We start from the raw sequence: 22,674 nt of genomic DNA, 5'->3' as shown, positions 1-22,674 counted from the left end.
AAAACCCCATCTCTACTAAAAAATACAAAAATTAGCTGGGCGCAGTGGCAGGTGCCTGTAATCCAAGTTACCCGGGAGGCTGAGGCAGGAAAGTCACTTGAACCTGGGAGGCGGAGGCTGCAGTGAGCTGAGATCATGCCATAGCGTTCCACCCTGGGTGAGAAGAGCAAGATTCCATCTCAAAAAAACTAAATAAAACTAAATAAATAAATATTTATTTATTTATTCATATGTGTGATGAGTTGATTCACTAGAAAGAAATTATTGGCTGGGCGTGATGGCTCACTCCTGTAATCCCAGCACTTTGGGAGGCAGCGGGCAGATCACGAGGTCAGGAGATCGAGAGCATCCTGGCTAACACAGTGAAACCCCATCTCTGCTAAAAATACAAAAAAAATAAAAAATAAAATAAATAATAAATTAAAAAATAATAATAATAATTTTAAAAATACAAAAAAATTAGCCGGGCGTGGTGGCAGGCACCTGTAGTCCCAGGTACTCTGGAGGCTGAGGCAGGAGAATGGCACGAACCCAAGAGGCGGATCTTGCAGTGAGCTAAGATTGTGCCACTGCACTCCAGCCTGGGCGACAGAGCAAGACTCCGTCTCAAAAAAAAAAAAAAAAAAGAAAGGAATTCTCAGGTGGGGGTGATTTTGCACCCCCTGATAAGGAGATTGACAGCAGTGTCTGGGGACATTTCTGGTTGTCAGGACTTGGGGAGGAGGTGCTCCTGGCATGCAGCGGGTGGAGGCCAGGGACACTACTCAGCACCCTGCAGTGCCCAAGATGGCCTCGCCCCAGAGAACGATCCAGCCCTGAACGTCCACAGTGCCGAGAATGGGGAGCTCTTAATTAATTATTTGGGGGAAAAATTGAGTCTGCTCCCTGCTCACACGAGAGAGCAGAACAAGCTCCCAATGGGGCAGTCGGTGTAAACCAGGGGGACCCCCAGCTCCTGGGATTCACCTCCTCTCTCCCTCCCCACTCAGGGTGTGGATTTCAATGTGTGCAGCCTCCTGGGACTTCAGCAGGGCAGAGGATCATGGGACGCAGAGTCTCTTGGGTGTCTGTGGAATCCCATAACCCAGGGAGTCTCATCTGGAGGGTGATTCTGCTTCCAGGGGGCACTGGGTGATGTCTGGGGACATTTGTGGTTGTCACAATGGTGGGTGCTCTTGGCATGGAGTGGGTGGAGGCCAGGGACGCTGCTCAGCACCCTGCAGTGCCCAGGACAGCCCCGCCCCAAAGAACCATCCCTCCCATGATGTCCACGGTGAGCAGGTGGAGAAAGCATGCATGAGACTGATTTACTGAGCTGTCCAAGCACACAGCCTGGCACACAGCAGGGGCTCGCAAAGGATTTGTAAGCCGAGAGGCTGCTGTTTCCAAACCCCTAGTGGCCTCACTCACCCTCCCTGGGGAGAGGGCAGGTGCAGGCGACCCGAGCCAAGGTGCTCGGGATCCTGATGACACACTGCCCCCGTGTGGGCATCTGTGGAACCGCGGCCGGCGGCACCTGCGTGCCGGGGGCGGGTGGGGGGCGGGGAGCGCCTGCACCCGGGGAGGTCTCGGCGCAGCGCGGCCCACTAGGACGTTCTGCCACAACGCCTACATTCCAGCTCCGCGGCGTCCCACGTGGTGGCCATTGGTGGCTGCTGAGCCCCTGAATCGTGGCCAGGGCAACTGAGGAAATGCATCTTTCATCTCATTTTTATCTTTTTTTTTGGTTTTTTTTTTTTGGTTTTTTTTTTTTTTGAGACAGACTCTTGCTCTGTCGCCCAGGCTGGAGTGCAGTGGCCGGATCTCAGCTCACTGCAAGCTCCGCCTCCCGGGTTCCCGCCATTCTCCTGCCTCAGCCTCCCGAGTAGCTGGGACTACAGGCGCCCGCCACCTCGCCCGGCTAGTTTTTTGTATTTTTAGTAGAGACGGGGTTTCACCGGGTTCGCCAGGATGGTCTCGATCTCCTGACCTTGTGATCCGCCCGTCTCGGCCTCCCAAAGTGCTGGGATTACAGGCTTGAGCCACCGCGCCCGGCCTTTTTTTTTTTTTTTTTTTTTTTAATACAGACAGCATGTCACGGCTACCTAGGCTGGAGTGCAGGGCCGCGACCATAGCGCACCGCAGCCTCGACCTCCTGGGTTCAATCAATCCTCCCGCCTCGACCTCCCAAAGCGCTGGGGTTAATTACAGCCTGGCCCGTTTCCATCCATCTCAGTGTAAACGTGTAAGTAACCATGCATGGTTGGTGGCTACTGAGCTCTAGAATGAGGTCTCTCCCCTGGACGCTGTGGACATTTGGAGCTAAATAGTTCTCTGGGGTGAAGCCATCCTGGGCACTGCAGCGTGCTGAGCAGCATCCCTGGCCTCCACCCACTCCATGCCAAGAGCACCCACCATTGTGACAATCACAAATGTCCCCAGACATCACCCAGTGCCCCCTGGGAGGAGAATCACCCTGGTTGAGACCCTCTGAGTTATGGGATTCCACGGACCCCCCCCCCAAGAGACTCTGCGTCCCATGATCATCTCCCCTGCTGGGTCTAGGAGGCTGAACACATTGAAATCCACACCCTGAGTGGGGAGGGAGAGAGGAGGAGAATCCCAGAAGCTGGGTTTGCCCTGGTTTATGATGTCTGCCCCATTGGGAGTTTATCCTGGTCTCTGGTGTGAGCAGAGATTGGACTCAATTTTTGTGGCTCACGCCTGTAACCCCAGGTCTTTGGGAGGCCGAGGAGGGTGGATCATTTGAGGTCAGGAGTTCAAAACCAGCCTGGCCAACATGGTGAAACCCCATCTCTACTAAAAATACAAAAATTAGCCGGGTATAGTGGTGGGCAGCTGGAATCCCAGCTACTTGGGAGGCTGAAGCAGGAGAATTGCTTGAGCCTGGGAGGCGGACGTTGCAGTGAGCCAAGATCATGCCATTGCACTCCAGCCTGGGCAACAGAGCAAGACTCTGTCTCAAAAAACACAAACAACAAAAAAATCCCACAAAATTTGGCCAGGTACAGTGGCTCACACCTGTGATCCCAACAATTTGGGAGGCCAAGGCGGGTGGATCAATTGAGCCCAGGATTTCAAAACCAGTCTGGGTAACATAGGGAGACCCCTTCCCTACAAAAAAATGTTAAAATTAGCCAGGCGTGGTGGTGTGCACCTGTAGTCCTGGCTACTCAGGAAGCTGAGCTGAGAGGATCATTTGAGCCTGGGAGGTGGAGGCTGCAGTGAGCTGTGATCACGCCACTGCACTCCAGCCTGGGCGACAGAGCCCAACCCTGTCTCTGAAATTAAAGTAAAAGGAAAGAAAAAGAAAAAAATGGTAGTAATAACTGCACCTAGCTTGAAGGCCTGGATCAGTTCTGGGGCTCTGAGAGTTTGGTAAACCTCAGCCATTTATGATAAAGGGGATGATTATTTTGCTGGGAGGAGAGGTTAGAGGTATCTGAGCACCAGTGAGCAAGAATAGTGGCTCCAGGTCCTACAGGACCACAGTATATGCCCACAGCCCACTAGATAGATGGGAAAGCAGATAGATGGGACCAGAGAGGGACAGCCACTTGTCCAGAGACACACAGCCCACCCATCCCAAAGCTGAGGCTGGCATTTACCCCTTGCCTGTCTACGGGGAGGCAGTGGGGCCTCTGGAGGGCAGGCCTGGTTGGCAGCCACACTTCCCTGCTTCCCCCAGTCCCCTGGTATCCCCAAACAGATATCTGCTGGAGCCAGCCTACTAATCACCTTATTAGTGCACAGCCCCCGGGAAATGCTGGGAACACCTTTTAAAGGCCCTTAAACACCCCAGCAGTGACTCATAGTCCTGCCAACACCAGGCTCCCAAGGGCAGCAGCTGGGAGCGCTGGGGACAGTGAAAAGCACAAAAACAAAACATTTGGCCCGGCTGGGCGCGGTGGCTCAAGCCTGTCATCCCAGCACTTTGGGAGGCCGAGACGGGCGGATCACGAGGTCAGGAGATCGAGACCATCCTGGCTAACACAGTGAAACCCCGTCTCTACTAAAAACTACAAAAAACTAGCCGGGCGAGGTGGCGGGCGCCTGTAGTCCCAGCTACCCGGGAGGGTGAGGCAGGAGAATGGCGTAAACCCGGGAGGCGGAGCTTGCAGTGAGCTGAGATCCGGCCACTGCACTCCAGCCCGGGCGACAGAGCGAGACTCCGTCTCAAAAAAAAAAAAAAAAAAAAACATTTGGCCCAGCGCGGCAGCTCATGCCTGTAATCACTACACTTTGGGCGTCCACGCTGGGTGGATTACGAGGTCAGGAGATCGAGACAATCCTGGCCAACATGCTGAAACCCCGTCTCTACTAAAAATACAAAAATTAGCCGGGTGTGGTGGCGTGTGCCTGCAGTCCCAGCTACTCAGGAGGCTGAGGCGGGAGAATCGCTTGAACCCAGGAGTCGGAGGTTGCAGTGAGTTAAGATTGTGCCACTGTACTCCAGCCTGGTGACAGAGTGAGATTCTGTCTAAAAAAAAAAAAAAAGAAGCTCTTGTTTTATTATTATTATTACTATTATTATTATTATTATTTTGAGACGGAGATCAGCCTGGCTACAAGGTGAAACCCCGTCTCTACTAAATATACAAAATTAGCTGGGCGTGGTGGTACATGCCTGTAATCCCAGCTACCTGGAGGCTGAGGCAGGAGAATCGCTTGAACCCGGTAGGTGGAGGTTGCAGTAAGCCAGGATCATGCCACTGCACTCTAGCCTGGGCAACAGAGTGAGACTCCATCTCCATTTAAAAAAAAAAAAAAAAAAAAAGATTGAAATGGAAAAGTCATGTGACCCAGGATTGGTCAATCAGAGGATTCCAGTGAGAACACAGGGATTAAATTAGGGGTGTCGTGTAACATAAGCCTGGCCAATGAGAATGAGTCCTAAGACATGCTGTAATTAAGCAGAAGGAATTGGCCTGAGTTGCTGAGCTGGGAGGATGAAAGCCTACAGCTGCTGGGGAACTGTGTTTGTTTGCCGCCATGGGAGACAGCTGTCCCAGCTATGCACAGTGACACAGGATCCTGATAATGTTGGAGCCCCTGGATCGAGCCATGCCTGAAGTCAACCCTAATGTCATGAATGTTCAGTTCCATGCACTTAAGCCATTCCGTTTTTTTTGTTTTTGTTTTTGTCGTTATTACTGTTGTCACGTCCACCCAAAAAATGCTACATGAGATGAGAGATTGCTGCACTGAGCAAGTTGATGGGGACATGAGCCAGGATGGTAACCCTGTAGTTGGTGGGAATTGATCGGATTCTGGGTGTATTGGTAAAGCTGGAGCCAATGGGATTGCTGAGGGATTATAACCACATATGTTTGTATAGTGATTTGATTAATGTCTGGCTCCCCTGCTAAACTGTAAGGTTGGAGCTACGTGGGTCACTCTATCCCTATCATCTAGACGAAGACCAAGCATTCAAGTGTTCAATGAAGGCCTGTTGTGTGACAGAGCTCTGGGGGTGGAGAGGAAGGCAAACAAAATCCATGATTGCCCCTTTGTGAGCCACAGTTTCCTCATCAGGAATATGAGGATAATAAATAATTACTGTTAGCCGGGCACAGTGGCTCACACCAGTAATCCCAGCACTTTGGGAGGCCAAGGCAGGTGGATCACCTGAGGTCAAGAGTTCGAGACCACCCTGGCCAACATGGCAAAACCCTGTCTCTACTAAGAATAAAAAATTAAGGCAGAGTGTGGTGGCTCACTCCTGTAATCCCAGCACTTTGGGAGGCCAAGATGGGAGGATCACCTGAGGTCAGGAGTTCAAGACTAGCCTTGCCAACATGGAGAAACACCATCTCTACCAAAAATACAAAAAATTAGCCAGGCATGGTGGCTCACGCCTGTAATCCCAGCTACTCGGGAGGCTGAGGCAGGAGAATAGCTTGAACCTGGGAGGCAGGGGTTGCAGTGAACCGAGATTGTGCCACTGCACTCTGGCTTGGGCAACAAGAGCTAAACTCTGTCTCCGAAAATATAAATAAATAAAAGTTTTAAGCTTATCAGCTCCAAAAGGTGGAGGGGGGATTTCTCTCCTCCTTGGTCACTGCTTGGAACCTCCACTTACAAGCAAGCATGCCTGACACAGAGTAAGTGCTCTCTAAGTATTTGCAAGTTGCATGCGGGAGTGGGGGTGGGGTGACACTAAGGTCTTGAGCAGTCAACGCGTATGGCCCCACGTCACCCGGTCAGGTAGCAGCAGTCCAGGCGCTCAACTCCAGGTAGCAGCAGTCTAGGCGCTCAACTCCAGGGCTGGACAGCTGAGCCCCACCTTCCCCGGGGCCCAGCAGAAGGAGGTCCCTGCTTCTGCACGGAGACCACCTGTTTCCCTCCCCGGCCTGTGATTAATGGCCATGCAGCCCCATCCATCACGTGCCAGCGCCAGGCTCTGCCCTGGAGGCCGCGGGGCCCAGCACTCATTTGTAACCAGGCCTTGAGGCTGGTCTCAGACGGTTGGATCCATGAGACAGATCTCCGCCCTGCCTTGGCCCCAGATGTGGCCCTGAGAATCCCAGGGAGAGGAAAGACTGTGAGCTGGACACGTGGGGTCAGGGACGGGGGTGGAGGGGTATGTGTGCGGGGTAGGGGGGCTCAGGGACAGCCACCCAGACAGTGTGATGTGCTTAAACCCCAATTCTCACCAATTAATTACACATTCCCTCCTGCGGCAAGCTGTCTGCCCTTCCTCACCCTCCCGCCACCCGCGTTCTGTTCTTGTAACGCTCTCTGCAGTGGGCCCAGCCCAGGCTGCCCGTCTCTCGCCTGATCCTCCCGTCACACTACCAGGGAGAACCTTCTACCACCAGCTGCCTTCTTTCTTCCATGCTCGAAGCCGGGATGCTCATTCTCATGTCATTGTGCCCCCCGTGGGACACTGGGCGATGTCTGGGGACATCTGTGGGGGGAACATCTCGGGGGTGCCCCTGGCATGGAGTGAGTAGAGGGACACTGCTCAGCACCCTGCAGTGCCCAGGACGCCCCTCGCCCCTCAAGAGAATGAATGATTTGGGCCAGAATGTCCAAACAGCAGACTTCCCTGTTTGATTGAGGCAGGGCTAGGACCAGGGTGAGTGTGCTTGAGCGTGAGGTCCTTTCTTCTGGTGTCAAACGTAAGAGGGGCCAGGCATGGTAGCTCACACCTGTAATCCCAGCATTTTGGGAGGCTGAGGAGGGCAGATTGCTTGAGCCCAGAAGTTCAAGACCAGTCTGGGTAACATGGTGACACCCCATCTCTATGAAAAACAAAAATTAGTCGGGCGTGGTGGCGCACGCCTGTCGTCCCACATACTCGGGAAGCTGAAGTGGGCGGATTGCTTGAGCCCGGGAGGTTGAGGCTTCAGTGAACCAAAGTCACACCACTGCACTCCAGCATGGGTAACAGAATCAGAACTCCATCTCAAAAAAAAAAACAATAAAAATAAAAAAGCAGGCTGGGCGCAGTGGCTCAAGCCTGTAATCCCAGCACTTTGGGAGGCCAAGGTGGGTGGATCACTAGGTCAGGAGATCGAGACCATCCTGGCTAACACAGTGAAACCCCGTCTCTACTAAAAAATACAAAAAACTAGTCGGGCGAGGTGGCGGGCGCCTGTAGTCCCAGCTACTAGGGAGGCTGAGGCAGGAGAATGGCGTGAACCCAGGAGGTGGAGCTTGCAGTGAGCTGAGATCTGGCCACTACACTCCAGCCTGGGTGACAGAGCGAGACTCCGTTTCAAAAATAAATAAATAAATAAATAAATAAAAAATAAATAAAATAAAAAAGCTAAGAGGATGCCAAAACCTAAGTCATCAGGATAAACACTATTTTGATGCAATCTACTTTTATTTTTTGAGATGGAGTCTCGCTGTGTCGCCCAGGGTGGAATGCAATGGCACTAACTGAAAAATCTTGCTCTAAAACCTCCCGTGGGCCGGGCGCGGTGGCTCAAGCCTGTAATCCCAGCACTTTGGGAGGCCGAGACAGGTGGATCACTAGGTCAGGAGATCGAGACCATCCTGGCAAACACAGTGAAACCCCGTCTCTACTAAAAAAAAAAAAAAGTACAAAAAAACTAGCCGGGTGAGGTGGCGGGCGCCTGTGATCTCAACTACTCGGGAGGCTGAGGCAGGAGAATGGCGTAAACCCGGGAGGCGGAGCTTGCAGTGAGCTGAGATCCGGCCACTGCACTCCAGCCTGCGGGACAGAGCGAGACTCCGTCTCAAACCAAAAAAAAAAAAACCTCCTGTGGCTCCCTGGTGCCCTCCAGATAAAATCCCAGCTCCTCAGCCCAGCAGCACGTGCCACCATCGTGTCTCTGCCAGAAACCACACTGCAGAGTGCTCAAAGGCCCAAGGTCAAGGTCAAAGGCCTGGGATTACATCTTGGTTCTGCCCCCTACCCACGGTGTGATTTTGGCCGAGTCACTTCACCTCTCTGTGACTCACTTTCCCCATCTTTTTTTTTCCGTTTTTTTTTTTTTTTTTTTTTTGGAGACAGAGTCTCACCCTGTCACCCAGGCTGGAGTGCAGTGGCACGATCTAGGCTCACTGAAACCTCCGCCTTCCGGGTTCAAGCGATTCTTCTGCCTCAGCCTCCCGAGTAGCTGGGATTACAGGCGTGCGGCCACCACGCCCGGTTAATTTTTGTATTTTTAGTAGAGACGGGGTTTCGCCATGTTGGCCAGGCTGGTCTCCAACTCCTGACCCTCAAGTGATCCGCTTGCCTCGGCCTCCTAAAGTGCTGGGATTACAGGGCTGAGCCACCTTGCCGGCCTGTTTTCCCCATCTCTAAAATGGGCGTGACAACAGCACCTAAGGGTTAAAGTGCTTAAAGCAGCCCCTGGTGCACAGCAAAAACATACAGCCCTGTGTGGCTTGCTGGATTATTGACAGTGTGGGCCAGCATTCTGGGCTTCCTTCTATGCAGAAAAAAACCTGTTTTCTAAAAACAATGATTTCACAATGACTCTCTCCTTCACAGGCCTAGGTCCCTCTGGGCAGCCCAGCCCTGACCTCACCGTGCTCAAGCTATCTGTGTCCAGCTCTGCTTCCCCCGACAGTGTGGGGGCTTCGAAAATGGGAGTGTTTGGTCACCGGGCGCACTGATACCGGAAGGCGCCTGCCTAAATAAACACTGGCAGGTGGCCTCCCAGGAGAGGGGGTGTCTGGTCCCCACGGCGGTGGGGGTGGGGTGGCAGGGGTGCTAGCAGCAGGACTGGATTCACGGGCATTCTAGGAACGCAGTCTCTCAGGGCCCTGCTTGAAAAAGAAGGGCGTTGCGGTTGGTTGAAGGCTTGGCTGTTACCAAGTAGTATTAATCTTTGTTTCTTTTTTTTCTTTCTTGTTTTTGAGACAGAGTTTCGCTCTTGTCACCCAGGCTGGAGTGCAATGGCACCATCTTGGCTCACCACAACCTCCACCTCCCGGGTTCAAGCAATTCTCCTGCCTCAGCCTCCCAAGTGGCTGAGATTATAGGCGTCTGCCACCACGCCCGGCTAACTTTGTATTTTCAGTAGAGACGGGGTTTCTCCATGTTGGTCAGGCTGGTCTCAAACTCCTGACCTCAGGTGATCTGCCCGTCTCGGCTTCCCAAAGTGTGGGGATTACAGGCGCTAGCCACTGCACCCGGCCACCAAGTAGCAGTAATCTTAAAAATACAAAATCCTAGTTTTTCTTTCCTTTTTTTTTTTTTTTTTTTTTTTGAGGCGGAGTCTTCACTCTGTCGCCCAGGCTGGAGTGCAGTGGCACCATCTCGGCTCACTGCAAGCTCCGCCTCCCGGGTTCGCGCCATTCTCCTGCCTCAGCCTCCCGAGTAGCTGGGACTACAGGCGCCCGCCACTGCGCCCGGCTAATTTTTTTTGTATTTTAGTAGAAACGGGGTTTCACCGTGTTAGCCAGGATGGTCTCGATCTCCTGACCTCGTGATCCGCCCACCACGGCCTCCCAAAGTGCAGGGATTACAGGTGTGAGCCACCGCGCCCGGCCGAGTTTTTCTTTCCTAATCCTAATCTTTTTGGGTTTTTTTGTTTTTGTTTTTTGAGACAGAGTCTCACTCTTGTCACTCAGGCTGGAGTACAGTGGCACAATCTTGGCTCACTGCAACCTCCACTTCCCAGCTTCCAGTGATTCTCATGCCTCAGCCTCCAAGTAGCTGAAGTTAGAGGTGCACGCCAAAACACGCTAGTAATTTTTGTAATTGTAGTAGAGACGGGGTTTCACCATGTTAGCCAGGCTGGTCTCGAACTCCTGACCTTGTAATCCACCGGCCTCAGCTTCCCAAAGTGCTGGGATTACAGGCATGAGCCACGGCTCCTGGCCTACAAAAAATTTTAAAATTACCTGGGCATGCTGGTGCACTCCTGTAGTCCCAGCTACTCAGGAGGCTGAGGTGGGAGGATCACTTGAACCCAGGAGTGGGAGGCTACAGAGAGCTGATTGCACCACTGCACTCCAGCCTGTGCAACAGAAGACTGTCTAAAAAAATTTTTTAGGCCAGGAGTGGTGGCTCATGCCTGTAGTTCCAGCTGCTCAGGAGGCTGAGGCAGGAGAATGGCGTGAACCCAGGAGGCGGAGCTTGTAATGAGTCCAGGTGGAGCCACTGGACTCCAGCCTGGGCCACAAAGTGAGACGCTGTCTCAAAAAAAAAAAAAATTTTAATAAAAATATTAAAACACTGCTTTAAAGATTATTAATCTTGAACACTGAGGGCTCTCACCCTTACTTGCCAAGGTAAGGAGGCTGGGGTTCCGGGTCCATTTTACAGATGGGAACACCCAAGGCCCAAATCAGTTGCATTCATCCAAGGGAGCAGGCTGCTTAGTGGATGACGATGATGAAAAGACTGTGTGCTCAGCACCTGCCAAAGGAGGACCTTAAAGGAACAGCCTTATTTCAATGGCCTCTTTGGGGCCTGTTCTCTGAATGGCAGAAAGAGGGATACTTTCATAACCGCCACCAGGTCCCATTCCTCCTCTTCCCACGGCTCTCCAGGATTCTCACCTCACTCAGAGCAAAAGCACAAGTCTAAAGCCAGGTGCGGTGGCTCACACCTGTAATCCCTGCACTCTGGGAGGTAGAGGCGGGAGGATCACCCAACGTCAGGATTTCAAGATCAGCCTGGCCAATATAGTGAAACCCATCTCTACTAAACATACAAAAATTAGCCAGGCATGGTGGTACGCACCTGTAATCCCAGCTACACGAGAGGTTGAGGCAGGAGAATCGCTTGAACCCGGGAGGCGGAGGTTGCAGTGACGCAAGATCACGTCACTGCATTCCAGCCTGGGCAACAGAGTGAGACTCCATCTCAAAAACAAACAGCTGGGCAAGGTGGCTCACGCCTGTAATCCCAGCACTTTGGGAGGCCGAGGCAGGTGGATCACCTGAGGTCGGGAGTTCAAGACCAGCCTGACCGACATGGAGAACTCTCGTCTCTACTAAAAATACAAAATTAGCCGGGCGTGGTAGCACGTGCCTGTAATCCCAGCTACTCGGGAGGCTGAGGCAGGAGAATCACTTGAACACGGGAGGCAGAGGATGTAGCGAGCTGGGATCGTGCCATTGCATTCCAGCCTGGGCAACAAGAGTGAAACTCCGTCTCAAAAGCAAACAAAAAACAAACCACCAGGTCCCATCCCTCCTCCTCCCACAGCCTTCCAGGGCTCCTACTTCACTCACCCAAAAACCCAAGTCCTCCCCATGGCCCACAAGTCCTTGCTGGACTGGCCTGCTTCACCAGCTACAGAGTTAGCAGGGCCCAGTGCAAAAGAAAACTGAAAGGCCCCTTGTTCAAAAATGATTAGGAATCTCAAAATGCAGCACTAAATATTAACCCAAGCACAAGCCCTGCTGAGGGGGGGGGGGGCCTGGGCAAATGCATGAAGCCCCAGGCCCTGCCTCCCTCCGGCCTTCCTGACCTCCGCCCTGGCACCCTGATGCCAGGCACAGTCCTGCCCCAGGGCCTTTACACCTGCTGGTCCTGCCTCTGAGTACCTCTGTACCCCATCCCCCTGTTCTCTCTCCTTCTTTGGGTCGTTTTAGGGGCGGAGGAAGCTCTCTCTGATCCTCCCTGCCACCTGTTTAACTTTGCATCTTCCTACCCTGCCATCCTCCCGGCTGGTTTTTCTGCAGAACGGTCCCCACCATCTGACCTGCTGGGAATTCAGCTTGTTAATTTGTCTCTGTCTGTCTCCAGGCACCACCACCAGAGCAGGGACCCCCCACCCCCGCCCCCACCACAGGGCCCTGGAGCAGCAGGCCCTGGCACACAGTAGGCGTTCTATAAATGTGTCGCAAGAATGGCTTCCCTGAGAAAGGCGGCATTACCCCTGCCTTTCTGCAGAAAAGGAAACTGAGGCTCAGCGAGAACCACCGCCCAGCCAGAGCCAAGGTCACAGAGCACGTCCGTGGCACGCGTCCAGGTCGTGCCACGGCAGGGCTGGCGGCTTCGACGCGGGCAGCCGGGTTCCTTTTCTTTGGCAGATGGGGAAACCGAGGCCCGGCCTGCTGCTGGGTTGGGGGGGGTGGCGGGGGCCGCGGCCCGGGGCGGGGGCGGGCCGGGCCCAAGGTCACCGCGGCGGGCGGGCCCTGGGGAGGCGGGCCGGGGTGGGGATCCGCAGGCCTCCCCGGGCGCGCGCCTCCCCCCCCTCGGCGGCGCGCACGGGGCACGGGCGGCGGCGGCAGGTGGAGCCGGAGCCTCAGCATCAGCCGAGCCGCGGCCACTGCCGGCGTCGCCGCCATTAGACAATAGCGGTGGGGCCGGGGAGCGGGGAGGCGGGCGGCGGGGAGGGGCGGGGAGGGGCGCCGGGCGCGCAGGAAGCGGGGCCCGGGGCGCGCCGGGGCCGGGCGCGCGGGGAGGGGGCGCAGGAAGCGGGCGAGGCCGGGCGCGGGAGGCGGCGGCGGCCCCGGGAGCTGCCGATCGGCGCCGGGACAAAGGCGCGGCCGCCCGGCGCCCCCAGCAGCCCGAGCCGGGGCGCACAGCCGGGGCGCAGCCCGCGCCCCCCGCCGCGACTGACATGATGTTTCCACAAAGCAGGCATTCGGTAAGCGGGGTCCGTCCGGCAGGCGCCCCCACCCCGGATCCCGGCCCTGCGCTCCCCACCCCCGGCTCCCGGCCCCGCGCCCCCCACCCCCAGGCCCGGTGCCTCCGGCCCGGCACCCCCCCCCAACTCCCCGGCCCTGTCTTCCCTCTCCAGCTCCAAGCCCGGCGCGACCCCCCTCCTGCCGCCGGCCCCCGGACACCCCCCCAGTTCCCGATCCACCCCAGCTTCCGGGCCCCGAGCACCCCCGTCCCAGCTCCCGGCTTGGCGCCCCCCCCCTCGCCGGGACAGGCAGGGCCTCGGACGGCCTTGGCCTCGGGCCTGGGGCGCTCCGGGAGCCCCGCCAGGCACCTCTAGCGCGGGGATCCTTTGGGGGCCTGTGGTGGGGGGGCGATCCGAGGCGCACCCCTCCCGGAAGAGCGCGTCCCCGAGGAAGGGCGCTGGGAATCTGGGGTGGGCCCCACGGGAAGATTTCGGGCGCCGAGAGACCCCTCCACCAAGAGGGCTTTGCTGGGAGGACTCGCTGCCCCCCAACTTGGGGAGGGGGCTCCATAGGGTGCGTATCCACCCCCCTCGGATGTGCACTCCCTCCCGGCGCTTTGGAGGGGCGGTAGAGGGCGCACCCTGCCCCCCATCTAGGGCAGGCCTTAAAACGCACCCCCACTGCCTGGAGGTGGCGGGGGTCGGGGCGGCTCCGGGCGCACCCACCCCCTCGGCTTCCCCCGGGAGAGGCGGGGGGCAGGAAGCGCGGGTGGGGGCCGCGCCAGGGGCCGTAAACACGGGCCCAGGAAGTGGGGCAGGAGGGGGGGCGCCGCAGCTGCGCGGCCGCTCCCTCCCGGCTGGCCCTCGAGGGGGGTCCAGCCCAAGCCAGGGCATGACCCGGGCCGCCCCCCACAGGGCTCTTCGCACCTACCCCAGCAACTCAAATTCACCACCTCGGACTCCTGCGACCGCATCAAAGACGAATTTCAGCTACTGCAAGCTCAGTATCACAGGTGAGCTGGGGGGCCGAGGGTCCCTGCGTCCCGAGAAGGTGAGCCCCCCACCCCATTTCTTCTGCGCAGATGGCAAGGCTGAGGCCTGGAGGGGAGATTGGGAAAATAATGTATGCTAGACTCTGACCTAATACTTGACAAATACGGAATTCATTTTTTTTAAACAGCTGCATTCTGTGGAGGACAAAACTGAGGCACAAAATAAGTTAAATAATTTGCCCAAAGACCCAGCTGTGTGGCTTCAGAGCCCCTCCCTCCTACCCAATCCCCCCAAGTCCCCCCTTGGATAAAAGACAATTGGAGTTAGGGCACAGACTCGCCGTCCCCCCAACCCCCAAAACAAACATTTTGCAGCCTGGTCATCTCTCTTTGCCCAGTTTTGGAGAAAGGGTTCCCAGCATCAGTCAGATTCTCCCAGGTGCTTCTTTCAGAAATCTCCTGGCGTTTCTGAAGAGCTTGCCATGCTGTGGTATCTAAGGGGAAGGAACTATTTAGTCCTTTTACACTTAAAGAAATTTAATCCCAGGCCGGGTGCCACCGGTGGCTCACGCCTGTAACCTCAGCACTTTGGGAGGCTGAGGCGGGTGGATCACTTGAGGTCAGGAGTTCGAGACCAGCCTGGCCAACATGGCGAAACCCCGTCTCTACTAAAAATATAAAATTAGCCGGGTGTGGTGGCAGACGCCTGTAATCCCAGCTACTTGGGTGGCTGAGGCAGGAAACTTGCTTGAACCCGGGAGGCGGAGGTTGCAGTGAGCAGAGATCGAACCACCACACTCCAGCCTGGGTAACAGAGACTCGGTGTCCGAAAAAAAACAAAAAAAAAAAAAAAGAAGAAGAAACTTAAGCCCAGAGAGGTTATTTCCTCGGGGATGTCCGTAGCGTTGAGGAAGTGGCAAGGCTGAGGTTTGCACCAGGTCTCTCTCCTGGTTTAAGGTTTAAGGATACAGATTTTCACCTGCCCTACTCTGGAGGGGCACGCCGGGCCTGGGAATCTGGAGGAAGTCAGGCTACGCTCAAACCCCCGTTTGGCCTTGGGGCTCTCTCCAAACTGAAGTGTGCCCACCCCAGAAATGTTCCTGGAAGGATCCTGGATTCCCTCCAAGTAGAAAGGGGAATGTCAATTTTGTTGTTGCTATTGCAAATATCCAACCTTTTTGGGTGCTCCCTGTGTGCTAAAGACCATACATGCCTCCTCAAGCTTCATCTTTCCTGTTGTCCGACTGTCGTACCCATTCTCAAGATGGGCAAACTGAGACACTGACGGTCGAAGGCGCTAGAGTCGGCTTTCCACGCAGGCCCCAGAGCTTTTGTTCGGGTCCCTCGATGTGAAGGGTTAGAGACTGCCTGGTGAGCCCTGGGGCTGACCTGATTCCACAGGGAAGGGATCAGATGGCGGTCACAGTGCTGTGTGACCTCTGCTAAGCCGGAAGCCCTCTCTGAGCTTTGGGGTCTTCATCCGCTGGGCCTGCGCTTCCTGCTACCCAACGAGGGTCCCTGCCATACAAGGCACGCACCGGATGTTCGAGGTATAACAGCCACTGGGTGGCCGGATCACCCTATTTTTCAAGAAAGGCCAGAAATCCAGGGTTTGAAGTGAAACTGTTTTTGTTGTTTTTGTTGTTTTTGTTGTTGTTTTGTTTTGAGACGGAGTCTTGCTCTGTCACCAGGCTGGAGTGCAGTGGCGCGATCTCGGCACACTGCAACTTCCACCTCCTGGGTTCAAGCGTATCTCCTGTTTCAGCCTCCCAAGTAGCTGGGATTACAGGCGTGCACCACCACACCTGGCTAATTTTTGTATTTGCAGTGGAGATGGGCTTTCTTTATGTTGGCCAGGCTGGTCTCGAACTCCTGACCTCAAGTGAACCACCCGCCTCGGCCTCCCAAAGTGTTAGGATTACAGGCGTGAGCCACTGCACCCTGCCCCAATTCTTTTTTTTTTTTTTTTTTTTTTTAACGGTAGCAACAAATGCACGTTTTAAAAGAAACCTAGAGAAAAGTTGGTGGCGGCCAAAGCATCCTCAACCCGGCACACTTGTCTCTGGTGGAGCAAAATGCCAGGCTCCTGGGGTATCCTAAGATCCACGTGCATTTATAGGATGCTTACTGTATGCCAGGTACTGTTGTAGAACTTTCCTTGTCTGAATTCATTGACTCTTCTCTACCACACCCTGCGAGGTTAGTGTTACCTCACAGAGGAGGAAGTGAAGCCCAGAGAGGTAGTGGAGTTTGCTTAGAGGCACACAGCAGGGAAGACGCAGGGCTGAGCTTTGAATCCAGTCCGAGAGGGGGCAGGGATGGTAGAAACAGGTAAGCCACAGCCAGGTCCGCAGGGCGCCTGTGCTGGATTGGATTTAAATAGGTTAAAGGACACCTCCCCCACCACCATCACCAGTTCTTTTCCTGGACTGGGAGGCCCTCCTGCCTGCTCTCTTCCCTCCGGCCACGACGCCCTCATGGGGGCTTTGAGAAACGTCCCACAGCTCCTCCTTCCGGGGAGGGCCTACAAGAAGCTCTGGTGTCAGCCACCTGGCCTGGCCAGGTGGAGTGGGAGAAATGGTGTGTTTTGTCTCAGCTAAAGATAAAAGGCTGTTAGGAAGGACTAAGAGGGAGCTGAGGGGTCTGCCCGGGAAGCCCAGGCCCCCCATGAAGCTAGGGTCCCCGTGGGAAGTCCAGCTAGGAGCCGCCTCGCAGCCCCAGACGCTCTCAGCCTCTTTGTACGTTCTATTTGGGTCTGGAAAATTTTCCCCTGTGGTTGAGAGCTTGGGCTGTTGCTTGGCTGTGTGACCTTGAGGCAGCTCCTCACCCTCTCTGGGTGTCCACTGTGTCATCTATAAAAGGAGCATGACAGTGACATTGCGGGCCTCATCAGGATCGTGAGAGGTAAAGGCTCGTGAAACTCTCTGAGCCAGCATTGCTGTGCGTCCTCTAACTTCAGTTGTTCCTATAATGTTGGATATTTTCGCCCGACCAGATCTGCAAAGGTGGTTTCATCACCCCTTCTTACAGTCAGGGGCCCTGATGCTCTCCCCTCCCCCCAGCATCACAGAGAGCTCAACTGTTACCAGCTTCCCTGCCCCTCAATTCAACGTCCTCAGCCCCTATCAAAGTTTATGGCTTCATTGACCAGGCACAGTGGGTGGCTCACATCTGTAATCCTAAGAGGTTTGGGAGGTCGAGGCAGGAGGATTGCTTGAGCCCAGGAGTTTTTGAGACCAGCCTGGGCAACATGGGGAGACCCCCGTCTCAATTAAAAAAAAAAAAAAATGATCCTCTGAGAATTGGCTGATCTTTCCCTTACAGGGGTCTTGGGGCCTTGGAGCCTCAGTTTCCTCCCCTGGATCACGGAGGGTGGGGGGCTCTTATCCAGCTGCCACCAACCACCCCGTCTCCCCCTGTGCCTCCTCAGCCTCAAGCTCGAATGTGACAAGTTGGCCAGTGAGAAGTCGGAGATGCAGCGTCACTATGTGATGGTAAAGTAACTCCGCCCCTAGGTCCAGTGTTGGGGGTGGGGGACAGGCCCCCCACATCCCATCCACCACGGGCAGCTGCTCCCTAAACCCCGGCCACCTCCCCTGGGAAGCGCGAGGACTCGGGGCCTGTTCTCCACTCAGCCGGCCCCTGCTGGGCTGAGCCTGCCTCGCTAGCCTGGCAGCTGGCCGAGGCAGTGGCCTAGGTGCCAAACCGCCGGGTTGCAGACCGGCCCTGCCAGGTCCCCCGGCTGTCCTTGGCAGCGGAGGAGGGAGGAGGAGGAGGCTCACCGGCTGTGAAAGCCAACAGCCAGGAACTGACGTGGGGGAGCAGCCGGGTCCCTCCCCACCGCCAAGGTCCCAGCGTCCACACGCTTAACCCCTTTGGGCCCGAGCTCAAAAGAGGAAGCCTGTGGGAGGGAGTCTGAGCCCTGCTTATTTTGGGGGGCTGAGGTGTGACACTGCATTGCTGCTGCCAGAATCACTTGCTCAGTTTAGTAACCACCAGGTGGCAATTTCTGCATCAAAAATCCCCTCCCTTACCCCCGCTTGGCCTGGCCCTCAAGCCGCGATGCTGGGGTCTCAGCCCAGAACCCAAATCTCCCAGACTGTGGGGGAGGCAGAGCCAGACCCTAACCCTCCCAGCCAGAAGGATAGGGCTGGGGGCAGATAGAGGTACCTAGGACCTGCCTGAGGAAGACTATATGGAGAAGTGGGGCACACAGCTGGGGTCTTGCAGGATGAGTAGGAGTTCACCAGACAGAGACGGAGAAGCTATGTGAAGGCCAGGGAATGAACTTGGTTTTCTCCCCCAGGGGTGATGGGGAGCCATGGGAGGGTTTAGAGCAGGGGAGGGGCAGGGTGAGATCTGGGGCTTGGGGCAGGGGTAGCTGCTGGCCCCAGAGCCAGCAGGCTTTGTTTATCCCTCACTGTTTATACCCAGGCAGGCAAACTTCTCTGGAGTCTGGGCCCACCCGCAGACAGATCATAGAAAGATACAAGATTAGGAGCCCTGGAATGCGTGTTCTCGCGGTGCACACGGAGTGGGGGAGGAGCCAGGCCAGGGCTAGGGACCTAAAGTGCTTCCAGTCTCCATCCGCAGCCCCAGCAGGCCCCTTGCCCCTCTCCCGGGCTGGCTGGGACGCTGGGTGTGGGCGTCTCTCCCTCCTGCTCTTTCCCTCCCACCTGCCTCGTTTCTTTCCTGCCCTCAGCTGTCTCTTGCTGTCTCCCCCCTTTGTCTGTCTCTACCATTCCCTTATCTCTTTGTCTCCATGCCCCCCCATCCTTCCCTGCCCTCATCTCCCGCTCCCTCTCTCTCTCCCCCAAACAGTACTATGAGATGTCCTACGGTTTGAACATCGAGATGCACAAACAGGTACGCCCATCTCCTCCTCCTCCTCCTTCTCCTTTCCCCCTCCTCCCCCTCTGCCCCCCGCCTCCAGCACCCCCTTGGGCACCCCCAGGCAGGTAGCAGCCGGCCTTTGGCTGGGCACCCAGCCAGCCCTGTTATCCTGTTACCTCCTAAGCCCTTCCCAAGCTCCCACTCTCCTCCCCACCGCCTCTTTCGCCTCCCTTGGAGTGTTTTCTGGGGGTGGCGGGAGAGGCGGAGACCTTCCCCACAACCTGTGGCCCCCAGCCCTCCCTACATTCCCACGAGCGCTCACTATCTGCCAGGGGCCTGAGTGGCCCAGCCCTGAGGAATGTAGCCGAGGAATGTGCAGTCTGGCCTCATCCTGCATTTACTGCACTCTAAGCTGCAGGCGACAGCCGGTCTCCAGCCCCACCTTTGCCACTGACTGGCTGCCCTTGGGCCCGAACACGGGTTTGCTCATCCCACCCTGGCCAGACCTAGCCCCTCTTAGAGAGAAGCCGCAAGTGGCAGGGCTGGGCTGGGCCCCGTGCGGGCCTCCTGGGGCTGGCCTGCACCTGCCACCCATCCAGGACTGACGCTGACTTCATCTGTGTGTTCCAGGCGGAGATTGTCAAAAGGCTGAACGGGATTTGTGCCCAGGTCCTGCCCTACCTCTCCCAAGAGGTAAGAGCCAGGGCCTCAGGGAGGGGGTGCCAGGGGGCCCTCCCCTTGCCCAGCCCCTGTCCGCTGCAACCATCTTGGGGGGCGTGCTGGGTGCCCCAGGGCACATGCCTCCCCTCTCTGGACCTCCCCGGCTCTGGGCACCAGAGCTGGCCTATGCAGAAGAATCCCTGGGCCAGAGACACTCCAGGGGTACAGGGGTGTGGGGGCCGGGCCTCACCCTGCTCTGGAATTCCCAGCTGGAGTGAGTCATGTCATAGGTAGAAATGTCGGATGGGCCAAAACTGCACCAGGAATGTTTTTTTCTCATCTCTCTTCCTCCTTTCACCCTCTTGAGAACATCCTTCAGGCCCTGCGGGTGGCACAGAACCAAAGACTAGAGGGTGTGTTGCGGGGATGGGGTAGCACAGGCGGTCCCCCATGGACACAGCCACATAGATAGGTATGAGCACATCAACATACGGGAGATACACACACAGACGCAGACACACACGGATACACGGCGCGTGCAGACAGCACAGGGTCACACACGCAGGAATGTGCAGCTACACGTAAGCACATGTGATCCTGAGCACACACTACCACATGCACACACACCCAGAGGAACCTGATGCCCAGCTTCTCTTCTCCTTTCTTGGGTTCTGAGGCTCAGGATGCAAGGCTGCCCCTCCCCAGGGCCATGTAAGGCCCATCTCCTGTCCCTGCCAAGTTTACTGTCAAAAATTTGTAATTTCCTCTTTAATCGCTGTATCTCAGGTTCCTTTGGGTGCCCTGCTTTGCCCAGGGACAAGTCTAGAAGGACCCAATGAAAGCCCTAGAGAAAAGGGCAATTGGAACTCTTCAGAACGGAGGCTTCCTGGTGGCCAAAGCAAAAAGGGAGATTGATAGATTCTAGCATCTGCTGGCCACAGAGTCAGGTGTTTGGGGAGAGCTGGGGGAGGAACTGCCCTGAACCTAGGCCCATTCCCCAGCTGGCTCTGCCAGAATTCATTGGGCCCTCTCCAGCCATGGTAGGAGAAGGGCTCAATTTGGCCGGACTCAGGGCACAGTCTTGGAGCTCCTAGGATCAGTACATCCCTGTACAGTTGGGCAGGTTGTGTACTGCACAAATATTCACGTCTTTCACGCCTTTGTACATGGCTGCGGACATAGGATAGGTCAGGATCCGGGGTTTCTCCCAGACTCACTCAAAGGCCGTTTTCTAACTACTTGGCACAAAACCCTTTTAATCGTTTTCTGCACTTTTCCATTTATCTCCATTGGCCAGATGAAGAGACGAGCTTGGTGAAAGGAAGCAGTTGGAGAGAGGGAAGGCGCTTTCTGATGGGGCTGAAAACCACTGGGAGGAGCAGACATGATGGCCCCCTTGGTAGCGGGGCTCCTCCTGGCCCCAGGGTAGCCCCCACCTCCTCTCTCAGTCAGGATCAGGAGGAATCACTGCCTCTTCTCTCTCCTCACCCCTTTCCAGCACCAGCAGCAGGTCTTGGGAGCCATTGAGAGGGCCAAGCAGGTCACCGCTCCTGAGTTGAACTCTATCATCCGAGTACGTATGGGGACCTGGGCGGGTGGGCAGGGGACAGGTGGGCCCTAGGCAGCTAACGTTCCCCTCCCCCGTCCTGCAGCAGCAGCTCCAAGCCCACCAGCTGTCCCAGCTGCAGGCCCTGGCCCTGCCCTTGACCCCACTGCCTGTGGGGCTGCAGCCGCCTTCGCTGCCGGCGGTCAGTGCAGGCACCGGCCTGCTCTCGCTGTCCGCGCTGGGTTCCCAGGCCCACCTCTCCAAGGAAGACAAGAACGGGCACGACGGTGACACCCACCAGGAGGATGACGGCGAGAAGTCGGATTAGCAGGGGGCCGGGACGGGGAGGGTGGGAGGGGGGACAGAGGGGAGACAGAGGCACGGAGAGAAAGAATGTTTAGCACAAGACACAGCGGAGCTCGGGATTGGCTAAACTCCCATAGTATTTATGGCGGCTGCCTGCGGAGGCCCCAGTCCGACTTGCAGGCCACCTCTAGCTTTCTTCCTACCCCAGTCCCGGCCTCCCTCCTCCTCCCCTGCAGCCTGGATAGGTGGATACCTGCCCTGACATGTGAGGCAAGCTGAGGCCTGGAGGGTCAGATGGGAGACCAGGTCCCAAGGGAGCAAGACCTCGAGAAGCCCAGAACCCCTGGCCATTCCCCCGTTTTGAACACGTGTAACTGACAGTCTGCCCGGGCCCCTCGGGGCACACGCCACTGCGCTCTCACCCTGGTACTGCATGCACGCAATGCTAGCTGCCCCTTTCCCATCCTGGGCACCCCGAGTCTCCCCCGACCCGGGGTCCCAGGTCTGCTCCCACCTCCACTTCCTGTCCCACTCACCACCTCTGCTAGTTCCAGACGCCTCCACGCCCGCCTGGTCCTCTCCCATTGCCCACAAAAGAGGGGGCACGAGGGACGAGCTTAGCTGTGCTGGGAGGAGCAGGGTGAGGGCGGGCGACCCAGGATTCCCCCTCCCCTTCCCAAATAAAGATGAGGGTACTAAAGTTGTCTTGGTTTTTATTTTATTATTATTTTTTTCTTTTTCCAGTATACTAGCTTGTCTTTTAAGAAAGGGGATATTAAAAAAAAAAAAAAGACAAAAATGTTTTTAAAAAAAAAAAGCAACACCCACACCTGTGTCTGTATATAGTCAGCTTATCTTGTGTTCGGTCGTTTGATCTCTACAGAGAGAAGTGGAAAATGCTGTATCAAGGGTGGGCTTAGCTGTGCCTTTCAAATAAAGATGTGAGAAGGTTCAGTGCTGTGTCCCTGCCTCTGTGTCGTGGCTGCCCCCGGGGGAGGATGGGGTTCCTTCCAATGTGAGACACCCTCCTAGAACATGAAGAGGTCCTAGCAGGTGCGGCGGCTCACGCCTGTCGTTCCAACACTTTGGGAGGCCGAGGCAGGCGGATCACTTGAGGCCAGGAGTTCCAGACCAGCCTGGCCAACATGGTGAAACCCCATCTCTACTAAAAATACAAAACCGGCGCGGTGGCTCACGCCTGTAATCCCAGCACTTTGGGAGGCCGAGGCGGGCGGATCACAAGGTCAGGAGATCGAGACCACGGTGAAACCCCGTCTCTACTAAAAATTACAAAAAATTAGCCGGGCGCGGTTGTGGGCGCCTGTAG

The 22,674-nt window shown here is 56.0% G+C and overlaps 1 protein-coding gene and 1 long non-coding RNA gene across 4 annotated transcripts; both read left to right on the top strand.

The window, feature by feature from the left end:
* Positions 1 to 1,232: 1,232 nt before the first annotated feature.
* Positions 1,233 to 9,090, top strand: LOC139360290 (uncharacterized). The gene is made up of 3 exons (XR_011617593.1): positions 1,233 to 1,273; positions 2,067 to 2,224; positions 8,972 to 9,090. It is a non-coding gene; the product is annotated as an uncharacterized lncRNA (long non-coding RNA).
* A 3,618-nt stretch (positions 9,091 to 12,708) lies between these two features.
* On the top strand, positions 12,709 to 22,301 carry TLE5 (TLE family member 5, transcriptional modulator). Of its 3 annotated transcripts, none has more exons than XM_071086995.1 (7): positions 12,709 to 13,031; positions 13,926 to 14,023; positions 17,433 to 17,496; positions 18,824 to 18,868; positions 19,466 to 19,528; positions 20,994 to 21,068; positions 21,151 to 22,301. In XM_071086995.1, exons 1-7 carry the CDS (start codon positions 13,005 to 13,007, stop codon positions 21,367 to 21,369), a joined length of 591 nt encoding a protein of 196 aa, XP_070943096.1. In that variant the 5' UTR covers positions 12,709 to 13,004; the 3' UTR covers positions 21,370 to 22,301. The 3 variants fall into 3 exon arrangements, with proteins under 3 accessions (XP_070943096.1, XP_070943095.1, XP_011746309.1); XM_071086994.1 differs by having other exon boundaries at positions 21,148 to 22,301; XM_011748007.3 differs by lacking the exon at positions 12,709 to 13,031 and adding an exon at positions 13,427 to 13,584 and having other exon boundaries at positions 21,148 to 22,301.
* Positions 22,302 to 22,674: the final 373 nt, after the last annotated feature.

Source organism: Macaca nemestrina, chromosome 20 (genome assembly GCF_043159975.1).
Source record: "Macaca nemestrina isolate mMacNem1 chromosome 20, mMacNem.hap1, whole genome shotgun sequence".
NCBI classification, from domain to species: Eukaryota; Metazoa; Chordata; class Mammalia; order Primates; family Cercopithecidae; genus Macaca; species Macaca nemestrina.
Note: the sequence above shows the minus strand (reverse complement) of the source record. Positions and strands in the feature narration are given on the sequence as shown.